At 34.3% G+C, this 12,850-nt stretch overlaps 1 protein-coding gene across 1 annotated transcript; it reads left to right on the forward strand.

The window, feature by feature from the left end:
* The first annotated feature begins 699 nt into the window (after positions 1-699).
* LOC113273536 lies at positions 700-2,524 on the forward strand. Its single transcript, XM_026523222.1, has 4 exons — positions 700-1,454; positions 1,548-1,721; positions 1,825-1,932; positions 2,027-2,524. The coding sequence occupies exons 1-4, from the start codon at positions 780-782 to the stop codon at positions 2,237-2,239; spliced, it is 1,170 nt and encodes a 389-aa protein (XP_026379007.1). The 5' UTR covers positions 700-779; the 3' UTR covers positions 2,240-2,524.
* The last annotated feature ends 10,326 nt before the right edge of the window (positions 2,525-12,850 follow it).

Genomic DNA, 12,850 nt, shown 5'->3' on the forward strand with positions numbered 1-12,850 from the left:
GTTGGGTGATGATATCAACGATCTGATTTCGAAACTCGTCAGCACGGGGGAGTAATTTCTCTTCTTTTTTTTTTCCTAATATATGGGCTTGTGGTTAGACCACTTTGAGATTCAAACTTCAATATAAATGTTGGGCTTTAACCCAATAATTTATTTATTTTTTTCCAAAAAGAAAAAAAATAAAATAAAATGGACAGTGGGAGGAAATACTTCCAAATTCACTATTTGTCAAATAAAAAAGCCAAAGAAAGTATCAACTGAGCGAATTGTAAGCACCTAGCTACCTACTACCTCTGAGCACTGTAAAACCAACTAGGCAACTAGTAACAAATCTCACCTTTTTGGCTTTTTCCCATCAAAATTCATAATATAAACAACCAATCATTGATCAAAATTACCAACACCAATTTGATTCATAGTTGACTTGACCACTTACTTTGCACTTTACATTGTAAAGAAGGGACCCCATACTATACACCCTATTTTTGTGGAAGTGGGCGACCAAAATTTTTATATTGCAGTTGAAGAATCTTTTTTTCACATGTATAAATACAAGCCTCCTTCAACCCCTTGTAAAAAAATATATGTTTCTTTGATCCTCTTAAGAGGATTACTACTCAAAATTAGTTTGATTTTGTCAGTTAGTTTTTCTTGTTTGGCAACTCAACCCTAACAAATCAGTCCCACGTCACAATTTCAGCTAAGCCAAATTGCAAACACTCACAGTAGTGTGAGAAAAGTGGAGTGAGTGTGAGAAAAACAAACTCTATTAAATTCATATGTTCAAGAAATTAAGAAGTAGAAATCAAAATCAAAATTTTCTTCTTCTTCATTGTCAACATTGTTCAGCTTCTTCATTACAGTGTTTGTTTTTCTCGACAATGTCTTTTGATGAAGAGTTCTTGAACTGTGATGATTTCGATTTGCAGTTTTGGATTGATGAACCAGTTTTTCCATTTGAGAATTCACCAGTACCTGATCTTGATATTCTCAATACCAATTCAGTCTCATCAAATGAGAATCAGAGTAATGATTCGATTCCTGTGAACTCATTTGATGATTTGTCTCCACCAAGTCAAGAACTCAACAGTTTGTCACTTCAAAATGAAACTCATTCTGCTCAATTTCATTCATCATTACCCGATAACAACTCTGGTTTTTACTCTGAAAATGGGTTTAATTCTGGTTTCTCATCAGGATTCATTGATAATTCGTTGTCCGGAATTAAGTTAGAAGATCGTTTTATTACTGCTGGAAATCCTCATTTTGATACCACCAGTTTCATCAATTCTGATGAGAAAATGATGATGCAGAGGAGTTTCAGTAGTCATTTTCTTGATCAAAAACCAAATGAATTATTCCAAACAGGGTTCAATCCTTTAATGGAAATACCTCATTTTCCTGCATTTTACGAACCCATGATCAGAAAAGTCTCTAGCACCGGTGATTTACAGGTCACTGAAACTCTCTGTTTCTATTCTTACTCTGTTTTTTATTTTCTTTTTTCAAATGCGACAAGATTCTGATTTTGTGTTTTGAATTTTCAGAGAGTAGATTCAAGTAATGGGTACTCATCAAGTCCATTATCTGCTACTGAGAATTGTTCATTGGTGGATGAAGCTCACTTCAAAGCAAAACCTTACACCGCTGAAGAGAAAAAACACAAGATTGATAGATACAGAAACAAACGTACTCAAAGAAACTTTAACAAAACAATCAAGGTAAATGCAAACTCAGCAGCAAAATTACTCAAAATATATAACTTTCTAATGATTAAATCTAAGCAAATTGTCGATCTTCTGTTTATTTTATTTTTCTCTGCAGTATGCATGTCGAAAAACTTTAGCCGACAGTCGTCCAAGAATACGTGGCAGATTCGCTCGACACGATGAACCTTCTTTTGAGATTCCAAAAGAAGATGAAGATTTCTGGGTATAATCTTCTTTAGATTAATTTGGTTCCATTAATTTTAATGCCAGATAGTCAAGATGCATGATTAATGATCTAACTAATGAAGGATTTACAGGAACAGATGTATGAAAATAATATGGTTCAAGGAGGTGGTGGTCGAGCACTGTGTGGTAATGGTTACGATCGTCGATATCTTCATCATTCTCACAGCTTCAATGAGCAGCAATATCAATATTTTAATGGGAACGGTACTAATTGGAGTACTCTTCCATGGAATCCTGCTTTAAGTGCTAGCTTTTCTCCGCAGATGCTTCGGTCAGACTGGTAGAATCTGTGCAAAATGTTTGCCATTTCAACGTAAATCACTGGATCATGGCATTTGGATCAACCGTCTTATAAATTTAGGATCTTAGATAAGTGTCACTGTTCATGCAATCTCTTGTGCAAGTGGCGTAGGGTTGAGCACGGATGGTCAGCTTCGGATGACTATGTATTAGAGTAGTAGTTAATCGCACAATAAGACCTTAGCAAGTAATTACAATTCCGGTTATGTTTTTTGTTTTACTGTAAAATATTTGCTGAGGATGAATAAAAAAGTTTCTTATCTTGGAAATAGTTTTGTTTATTCTTTTGGCGTTCTATTCTTCACATGTACGGGGAAATAAAACAAGAATAAGAAGGGAATTATGCACCTAAATATAGTTTAGTGGAGGATGAATATATTTGAGATGATTTTGTTCTGGCATTTAAGAATAATAGAAATCCATTTTATTCTTATTTGTTTGATGGAAAGGGACTTTACTCATTATTTTGCCTCCAACGATAACGTCATTGGTCAAATTATTATATTATGTGAAGGTACAGATATTCTAGTAAAATGACATTTTGATGAATTTCATGAATATAATGTATTGTCCCCGGAGAACAGACAGGAAACAACCAAATAAAAATCTCAGTATATATTACAAAACGTGTCAAGATAATTGACCGGGGATCAGAAAAAAATTTCTCTAGATTTTATCCGTAATGTTTTTAAAGAACAGAGACAAAAGATAAAAACAAGAATTTAACTGCTTATAACGAAAAGTGGAAAGATAATTGATTAGGTATTTAGATACGACAAAATCTACCGTTATATTTTGAGGTAAGAGGATAATTCATTGGATAATTAGATACGACAAAACCTACCGTAAAATTTAATTTTGTCGTTGAGTTCTGCCACAAACTTGTTTGGAGATGATGAATTCTGCGAACCCTCAGCGAGTCATATTAATTTATTTTATTCGTGTTATTTTTTTAATTTCTTTTAATAATGGTTAAAGTAATCTCTCTATAATTTAGTAAAACTTACCATCACTTAGCACTAAATAAGTAAAGTATTATCATTTATCTTTCCCTTTATTTTCCTTACAACCAAAAATGTGATTCCTCAAAAATCAACTCATACTTCAAAAAATTAAAATTAAAATAAATAAATAATCAGCTAGTGTATGTTCTTAGGTTTACAAAAGAATTTGACAGATAACGACAATCGAAATTCAAAAAGATGAGTAAAGCTTCACTTGTTAATTAGAGAAAAAAAACAACTTACAAGAAATCAAAACAAAGAGTTAGCCGCAAGAGTATAATCTCATACTTTTCTGGCAGATAAATAATAATCTATAGTTTTTTATTTTTATCATAATAATGGCCTCTAGTTGCCATGACCTAATCATGTTTTTTCTCACAAATCCATGAAATTTTATCTCTTGTTCACAAATTTTTTTCACAAAAAAAACAAATCCCTAAAATTAATCAAAATATAAGCTAATTCGAAATCTGGATCGTTACAGAGTTAACAAGAATTAAAAAACAATCATTAAAGCTTAAATATCTACCCTAATTCTTGACCGAACCTCTTACCAATTATACAAACATTACTATTGAATCACCCGGTTAAGTTTGCTTTGTTTGAGATGAAACCAAACCAATCTCATTTTCATCAATATCAAATAGCATTGATGGGATCGTAAGTTCCAACCACGACTTTTAACAAATTGCAAAACAAGGTAAGGTACATATAAGTAATCTGAGTAACATGAACTAAAATGAAAGTAGCATGGATTTCTTGAATCAGTGGTAATAGGTCATGGTCGAACAGGTCGTTACTGGAGTTTTTGCTAACAATTCATGTTGACGAACTTGTTTATAATCTTGAAATTCACGTTGTTTATGTGTTTTTGATTTCGTGGCTAAAATTAAACTTGTTGTAGTTCTTATTTCTCATAGAGAATCACGTTCCAACATTGCAAACTCCTAACCCAAAAAAAAACCTGGCGTCATTAGTGGCGACCCTGAAAGAATTATGGGCGATTTTTTTATTCCCAACCCATAGACACGGTTATGGGATGTCCAAATTTTTGGGGAATACCCTTGTCATAATCGGTAGAATAATAACATATCATATCTATCGATTGTTAAAGTAGAAAACTCAATTTTATCGGTTTTGCAAAAAAAATGAATTTGGGGCAACCGTCTATAATCGGTAGCAAATGAACATCATATGACTACCGATTTATAATTTCCAACACAACCTTTGGACGATTAAAACCACCCAAAACCTAGGAATTTCATTTCATTTTCTTTCTTTTGTTTTCAACTCTTCTTCTCCTCTTCTTCTTCCCTTCCGATTGATGAGAGTAAAAACAATATTCCCCTCTTCTCAAACTTCAATTCATCGTCGTCGTTCATTACCGAATCAAAAAAATTGTCGATTCTTCTATAAAACGATGACTGATACTAATGAACCCACGAGAGCTCGAGAAAAATTAAAGAACAAAGTTATTGTAACTGCTGCAAAGGATGAAGAACACGACGAAGACAAAGAACATGAAGAGGATGACGCTGCTCGTGTAGGTGGTAGTGGTGGTTCTGATAATCAAATTCTCCAGCAAATGGCCCCAATTAGGTAAGTTTCTATCGTTTTATGTGTTTATGTTGCATCAATTTGACGAATCCATGAAAATAAGTTCTAGGGTTTTCAGATATTTCTCAGAATTGGTAGTTAGATCTTCATTTTATCTCTCAATTATGTCCATTTTCTAGGGTTTTCGGTTACATTGACCAGAATACGGAGTTAATTTCTATAGATTACTTCCGGTTATACATAGATGTTTGCTAATGAACCCTAAAATTGACATAATCGGGTAGCTAGGTTATATGTTGACTTACAATTTTAACAGAGAATTTGAACATGTAGGGACACACAATTGGTACCCAGAATCGGAAAATATTATATAGTATTTGTCTTCCGATTGTGTGTAATCGTAGGTTAGATGAATTCAACCCACTACCGATTATGTAGGTTGTAAAATTTGAAAATTTTGTGATTTTAGCAAAATCCAATTTCGGGGCGATGTTTTAATCGGAAGCCAAAGGTTATTTCTTTACTTCCTAGTATGTGCAATCGGTGGATATGTTAGATTGTTTTGTTCCGATTATATATGTCTCATGACTTTATCACTTTCTGAACCCAAATTGATGCATAATAGGGTGATAAAACTAGAATATGACTTTCGATTGTGTGTAATCGGAAGAAAAACTTTTACCCATGCTTCCGATTGTGCATAATTAGAAGTTTATATTTTAATTATGAATTCTGGTTGTGAAGTTTGTAGTGTAATTCTTACGAACCAATTTTATTGTTTAGGGACAGGCGAGGTAACAAAGACCAAGGTACAATTGTTACAGGGCCTCGTCCAAAAGTGGGTAAGAAACTAAGCGCTAGTCGCGAAGAGAAAGGAGTCAAAAAGAAGTAGAACCAAGCGCTCAAAAAGGAACTCAAGAAGAAGTACAACCAAGCGCTCCAGAAATCACTCAAGATGAAGTTGGACAAAGTGTTCCAGAGATCACTCAAGAAGAAGGACAACCAAGTGGTACACAAGGAGAAGGAGGAGTTACAAGGAAGTCAATCGCGAAGAAAGCATCACAACTTGTCCCTATTGAGTTGAAGAAGACGGATTTTGAAGAAGAAATCTCGGGCTGCCTAGAGATGGAGGAGCATTGTTATTTGGCTACAAAGACTCCTGGGACAGAGAAATCTACGAAACCTAGATAATAATCGTATTCTTTTTTACTAACGTATTGTTGTTTTATTCGTAATAATACTCTATTAATTTTGTAATATGTTGTGTGTTTAATAGTATCATTCCGATGTGATTCGTCTACTCAAACCCACTACCGCACCATCAAAATAATTGAAAGATTGGCCTTTAGACGGTGTGAAAGGTTCAAGACAACTATAGCCAACTCGGGATTATCTACTGCTGCCGAGAACTCAATATTGGAACATGATCGGGTCGCTATATCGGCTTTTGTGGAGAGATTGCATCCCGAGACTGACACCTTTCATATGCCGTTTGGGGAGATGACCATTACTCCAGATGATGCGAAGCAGATTCTTAATCTCAATGACCATGGTATAGCTGTCAAGTATGAGTACACAAAGCAGTTAAGTTGGAAACAACTTTATGATTTGTGTAAAAAGTGTTATGGTTGGGATAAAGAGACATCAGACATTGAGTTCAACAGGTGCTTCTCTTACAAAACTAGACAGTTTAACATGAGTCAGTTGATCAAGATGTTCAAAGGAACTTCCGAGAAAGAAAAGAAAGGACCGCTAAGTGATGCCGAAGTGGATGCCGCGGCCACCGCCTATCTCTTGTGTGTGTTGGGATGTGTCATATTCCCCAATACCAGTGGAAACCGAGTAGACGCCAAACTTCTACAACTATTGCATCCTCTCAATAAGGTCGCGGACTACTCTTGGGGAACGACAACTATTGCGTTCCTGATGACAGAGTTGTGAAAGGCGTCGAGGCTTAGAACTAGCCAAATTGTCTGGAAAGTGAGTCTATTCCAGGTATTTTCTCAACTCTATTAATCCCTTGATCGTTATTTTTATTTTCTAATTTAAGAATCAATTTCTAACACTTGTTTTGATATCTATATAGACATGGATCTATGACCACTACCCCAGTCTGAAATTGGCAGTTGTGAATACAACATGGGAGAGAGGTGCACCGAGAGGAACAAAGTACAAGTTCACAAAGAACCGTTCAAGGACAAAGGAGAAGCAGTTGGTTAACTTGAGGGAGAAGTTAGACTCAATTAAGGCCTTAGAGGTATGCTTTGATCCATACAAGGAAGACCGATCTAGTGGACATATAGCGGTCGTTCCGAGTTGTCCCATTATTTTCGACCATTGTGGCACCCCACAGGTTATGTGATGTACAACGGCTTCAGGGTGTTGCGACAACATGGTTATTTCCAAACAGTACCATGGCATCACATAAATGGAAAGTTCAAGTTGGACTCGGAGCATATCGAGTCTAACCAGGACACCATCAAGGTAGTTTACTATGGTACACCATATGTTACTGAATATTGGGATAAGAGGATGTACCACTTGGTGAACACTGGGAGAGCTGTCAAACGAGGTGATGAAAATGATCCAGGCTATATGGAGTGGTACCGGGAGAATTCACATCTTCGTGTAATCCGTGAATTTAAATCAAAGACGACCTCGGCGGCTTCCATTTACAGATGTATCATCAAAGAAAAACCTCCATGCTATGATAAACTGGTGCATAGGGTTATGACTTTTCCCTCTAATATTATGGTTCAAATTTTTAGGTGAACTCCATTTGATGTTTTGTTCATTAAAATCAGGTGAATAGGTTCAAATTTTTGTCCAAATGGTAAGCTGATTGCATAACGGCTGGACAACCTGTGCCAATTGAGAAGATAAAAAAGCACAGGGAGATGATTGATAATGAAGAGTATACAACTGAGTTTGGGGAGAAAGTGACGAAGAACCCGCCCAAGAAAAGAGCATCAAAGGAGAAAAAAAGATCTCAGGCTTCTTCAAGCTCTCATGCTGAAGGAAATATTGAGGGAGATGAAGGTGATGCTGGTGATAATGCGGGTCGTCCGGATCGTGTTAAGCGTTCTAAAACTTTAGCTAACAATACTAAGAAGAAACTAGGTGATAATGTGTTGTTCAATGTTACAGATTATGTTGTTTTAACAGTTTCTTTCGAATTATGGCGTTTTAAATACTTTTTTTGGATTATATGTTCTTAAGTTTATGGGTTCTGAATGTATTTTGAGTTATGTTTATTGCTTGATTGTCTGAAAGTGCTAAATTTTTCACAATAATTGGAGGTTAAATATCAACCTTACCTACCGATTCTGGTAAATTTTCAAAAAATCGTCAGGTATGTGCAGAATCGATAGTAATGTTATCAACAGTAACTAACGATTCTGGTAACTTTTCCAAAAATTTGTCAGACAGGTCCATAATCGGAAGTAAAAATATTAACCATTTCTACCGATTATAGTGGTTTCATTTTTATAGTTCTTCTGAACCAAAATACCCTTGTAATCGAACACAACATTTTCTCATTGTCTACCGATTAACGTGGGGTTTACAATCGGTAGGTTAGGTGAACTTCATAAGCTACCGATTATGGTTGTTCCCAAATTCGAAAAATTGAGATTTTTTCAAATTTCATTTTTGGGGCAATTTCATAATCGGGAGACGTTAACTCCTAGTCTACCGATTATGGTAGTCCCCAAATTCAAAAAATTGAGATTTTTTCAAATTTCATTTTTTGGGCAACTTCATAATTAGGAAACATGTTGGTAGTTCCCAAATTCAAAAAATTTGAGATTTTTTTCAAATTTCAATTTTGGGGCAACTTCATAATCGGGAGACATGTTAAATAATTATCCACCGATTGTAGGTTATTTCAAAATACCAAAACTTTGAAACTACATATGTACACAATATCCGCTGATTATCCTAACATCTACCGATTACTAAAGTATACTACTAATTGTAGTTTTATCTACCGATTGTGGAGGGTATATTTGCCATTTCATAAAATCAGAGATAAGGGATGGCTTCATCTTAGGTTTGGGTGATTTGTCTTATTAGTCGCCCCTAATTCTTTCAGGGTGCCCCTAATGACACAGGGAAGAAAACTACACTCCTAACGGCAAAAATCCCAAATATAAAATGAATTAAATTTAAGGTCAGATTGATTAAGCCCTTACCTTCTAACTTAGGAGACCTGGAAACTTTAAGCTAAAGTAAAACAAAATCTTAGATAACAGAGAGAAAAATGAATGTAACAAGGTGATTTTTGTTGACAATTTTTTTTCTTCAATCTACTACATGAGAAGTGAGAATAGAATGGAGCAGGCAATGCCTTATTCATTATTTGTACTTATTTTTGGAAACATGTACCATTTATCAATATGAAAACACGATTGCAATCTAGCCAAGAGAGCGGAATCGGATGGGGTTGAGATTGTGTCATAAGAGGGGCAAACTAATTCTATCTTCCATGTTAATTTTTGCAATATTATGCCATTGGGGACTCGAACATGGGACCTCCTGGAACGCATGAAACTTTGGAAAACGGGGATGACCAACTAAGCCAGGTACCCGTTTTTCTTATTGATACAAAATTTCTAGTGTTTTTGAACTCAGATTTCTAATATCCATAAAAATTACCATTGTACAACAGTGACACAAGCCAGTCACAGATATTTGATTAAAAATTATGCGTATTTATCAATTTGTTTGTATTGTGTGATCAATTTGTTTGTATTGTATTTCTAATAGTCACAAGGAACATCCGCATAACGGCATTATGCTTCAGCACTAACTAATAGTTAATTAGTATAAAATAATGATTACCTTAAGAACATTAACAGGTGCCCATTTGTATTGGGTTTGACTGCTCCAACTATGACCTATGTTTCCTCGATTGCCCAAACCTACCCCTAGGTACACATAAAGGCTAAAATTGGATTCCTAAAACTTGTTTGATCGATTCTAAACAAGTTTCGAAGACACACGTATAGCTTAATTACTATCTCGAGGGATTTCCTGTTTAGTCCACTAAACCCGATCCGGGTTAGTGGTTAGTCCAGCGGGATTAAATATTTATCCTTTAGTCTAAAAAGGTTTAAACATATGTAAAGTTACCAGGCTATCCTCACTCACGCTTTAACCGTTTCTTCCCATTACTTCCTTCTTTATTCTTCTCTACAACTTCTTCGTTCTTTCTTCTCGATCAACAGTAATGAAAACTGCAAAATCAAAACATCAAAAATAAACTAAAATATGATTAGGTTTAGAGCAAAAATAATCAAAATGAAAAATCAAATTTTCAAACCAACCAAACAAACTGAAATGTTAAAAAGGAAATCATCAAACAGACAAACAAAAAAATCAAACAAACTCATCAAACTGTACATATTGATCAATAATACATATTGAAAAAAGATTGAAGAAAACCCTATTTTACTAAAACCATGGAGAAACTTACATTTGGTGAATCCTGGTAAAAACAAGATCGAAGAATACAAAGAATACACAAATACCACAGTAGAAGAAGAGAGTACAAAGAAAAATAAAGAGTACAAGATCCAATTGTACATATTGATCAACAATACATATTGATATGTACCGAAGGAAAATATGTATTGAAGGAAAAAGTATGATTCAACAGTACATATTGATCTAATAGTACATGTTGATATGTACTCATGGAAACCATGTACTGAGGGGAAAAGAGCACAAAATAAAAAAAAGAGTAGATGATCCAACACTACATATTGATATGTACTAAGGAAAAATACGTACCCAAAGAAAAAGAGTGGATGATCCAACAATACATATCCAATAATACATATTGATATGTACTGAACAAAAATGTGTATCAATGGAAAAGTATATGATTCAATAGTACATATTGATACAACAATACATATTAATATTTACTCAAGGAAAATATGTACAGAAGAAAAAAAAAAGTACAAAAGAAAAAAGAGTAGATGATCCAACAATACATGTTGATATGTACTGAAAGAAAATATGTATAAAAGGAAAATGTTGATGATTCAATATGTTCTGAATGAACATATGTACAAAAAAAGAAAAACAATTGGGTTATTGTAGGATCGTACAAAATCTCCCAATCTTTTTTATACGAACCTAAAACCCAAAACAATTTGATCAAAAATAAAATTAACAAAAAATTGAAATCAAAACTAACCGGAGACGAAAGAAGTATTAATCTTCACTTTAATAAACTAAATCATATCGTTTTGAATGGACTACCTTCGTTTTCAATGTTGAATAACAGATCCAGACGAGGAAATAAATTAAAAAGTTAAGAATCCCAATATTGATTAAATCCATATCTCTTTATTTTTTTCTTCGCTGATCTATTAATGGAATGTTATCTTGTTCTTCTTTGTTGTTCTTCTTCTTCAATTGAATTATATCTTCTTCTTCTTTGTTCTTCTTCTTCATGAATCTGCTCTCGGTCTTCTTCTTCTTAATCGATTCAGATCTGAAAAATAAAGATAATATGCTTGACGTGTTTTTATGTTAGGTATTGATTGGACGGAGGGATAATTACGAAATTTATGAAATACACATAAAACACCTTGCACGTATGCTGGACGAGAGAATAAAAAATCTGGTCCAAAAGCATGTTTTTGGACCAGCGAGTAATTGTTTTCCGATGATGGACTACACAGTAACCGGTTCTTCCTAAAGTGGATTAACTAGTAATTCCTAGTACTAGCTTTTCATTGAAATGGGTAAATGACACCGTTGAGTCGTTCACTCACACATAGAAAAAAAACCAGAGTAATGAGCTTCATTGTACCAGACAATGAACTCCCGAAAGTAGACACTAATCCGGTGTTAAAGGAATAAACGTAGGATGGTCATGGGGCGGGTATGGGGTGGAGATCTTGTATCCCAGTCACTGTCCTGTTCAAAAAAAAAACCCACACCCTCCCCATTACCTGCTTGATCTGGGACGGGGCGGGTATGGTAAATACCCGTACGGGATGGGTTTTTTACGTGTTACCCATAACAATTAATGATATCTTTTTTACCTTTTTTCTTATAATATAATATAATATAATTTCTTAGTTTAAATATAAAATAAATAATTAATGATATCTTATACTTTTACCTTTTCTTTTATAATATAATATAATTTCTTAATTTTTAAATATAATATAAATAATTAATGTATCTTATACTTTTACCTTTTCTTTTATAATATAATATAATATCTTAGTTTAAATATAATATAAATAATTAATAAAAATATAAGTTCTAAAATAGAAACGTACGGGGCGTGTATGGGGCGGGGATCTAGAATCCCCGCCCCGTCCCCGCTTCACTAATTTCGGGTTTTGCCCATACACAACCCCAACCCCGTTTGTACGGATAAAACCCTACCCAATAGGGACGGGTACCCACGGGAATGGGTTTGTGTGGGGCAAATGACCATCCCTAAATAAACGTGACATACAAAAAATTATGCTGTATAATCCGTACTGAAAGGACTAATTTCCATATTCCCTTCTTTTAAATCATCGAAAAAAAATGCACTATTCTTCGCAAAAAGTTCTCTTAGAATTATATAATCATCCACCATGTTGGTGATGATCTGGTATGTTCACTCCTAGTACTATTTTCATGCACAATATTGTCGGGCGATTGGTATTGCGGTTCGATTTCTTAGACTTGTTCTAAAAAGTGTTTGTTTATTCATTCTTTGCAAGTGATGCTATATTCTTTTGTTTTTGTTAGTTGACAACACTATTATATTAGTGCACGAATGGTTGTGCGATTATCAAGTGGGATTAGCTTTTGATTAAATTCATTAAACAATAAGGTCATACAGTTCCATAATGATGAATCCGATGACAAAAGGTACAGTAATCATTAAAAAACATCATAAAATAACTAAGCTTGTAATTAACGTTTTGGCTATACCTATTTGCAGTTGTTGCTATGATTGTTTTTATGCTCTAGAAAAGGGGGAGGGCTAAAGTGCAAGAGACGAAGTCACTCAAT

This window comes from Papaver somniferum, chromosome 4 (genome assembly GCF_003573695.1).
Source record: "Papaver somniferum cultivar HN1 chromosome 4, ASM357369v1, whole genome shotgun sequence".
Lineage (NCBI taxonomy): Eukaryota > Viridiplantae > Streptophyta > Magnoliopsida > Ranunculales > Papaveraceae > Papaver > Papaver somniferum.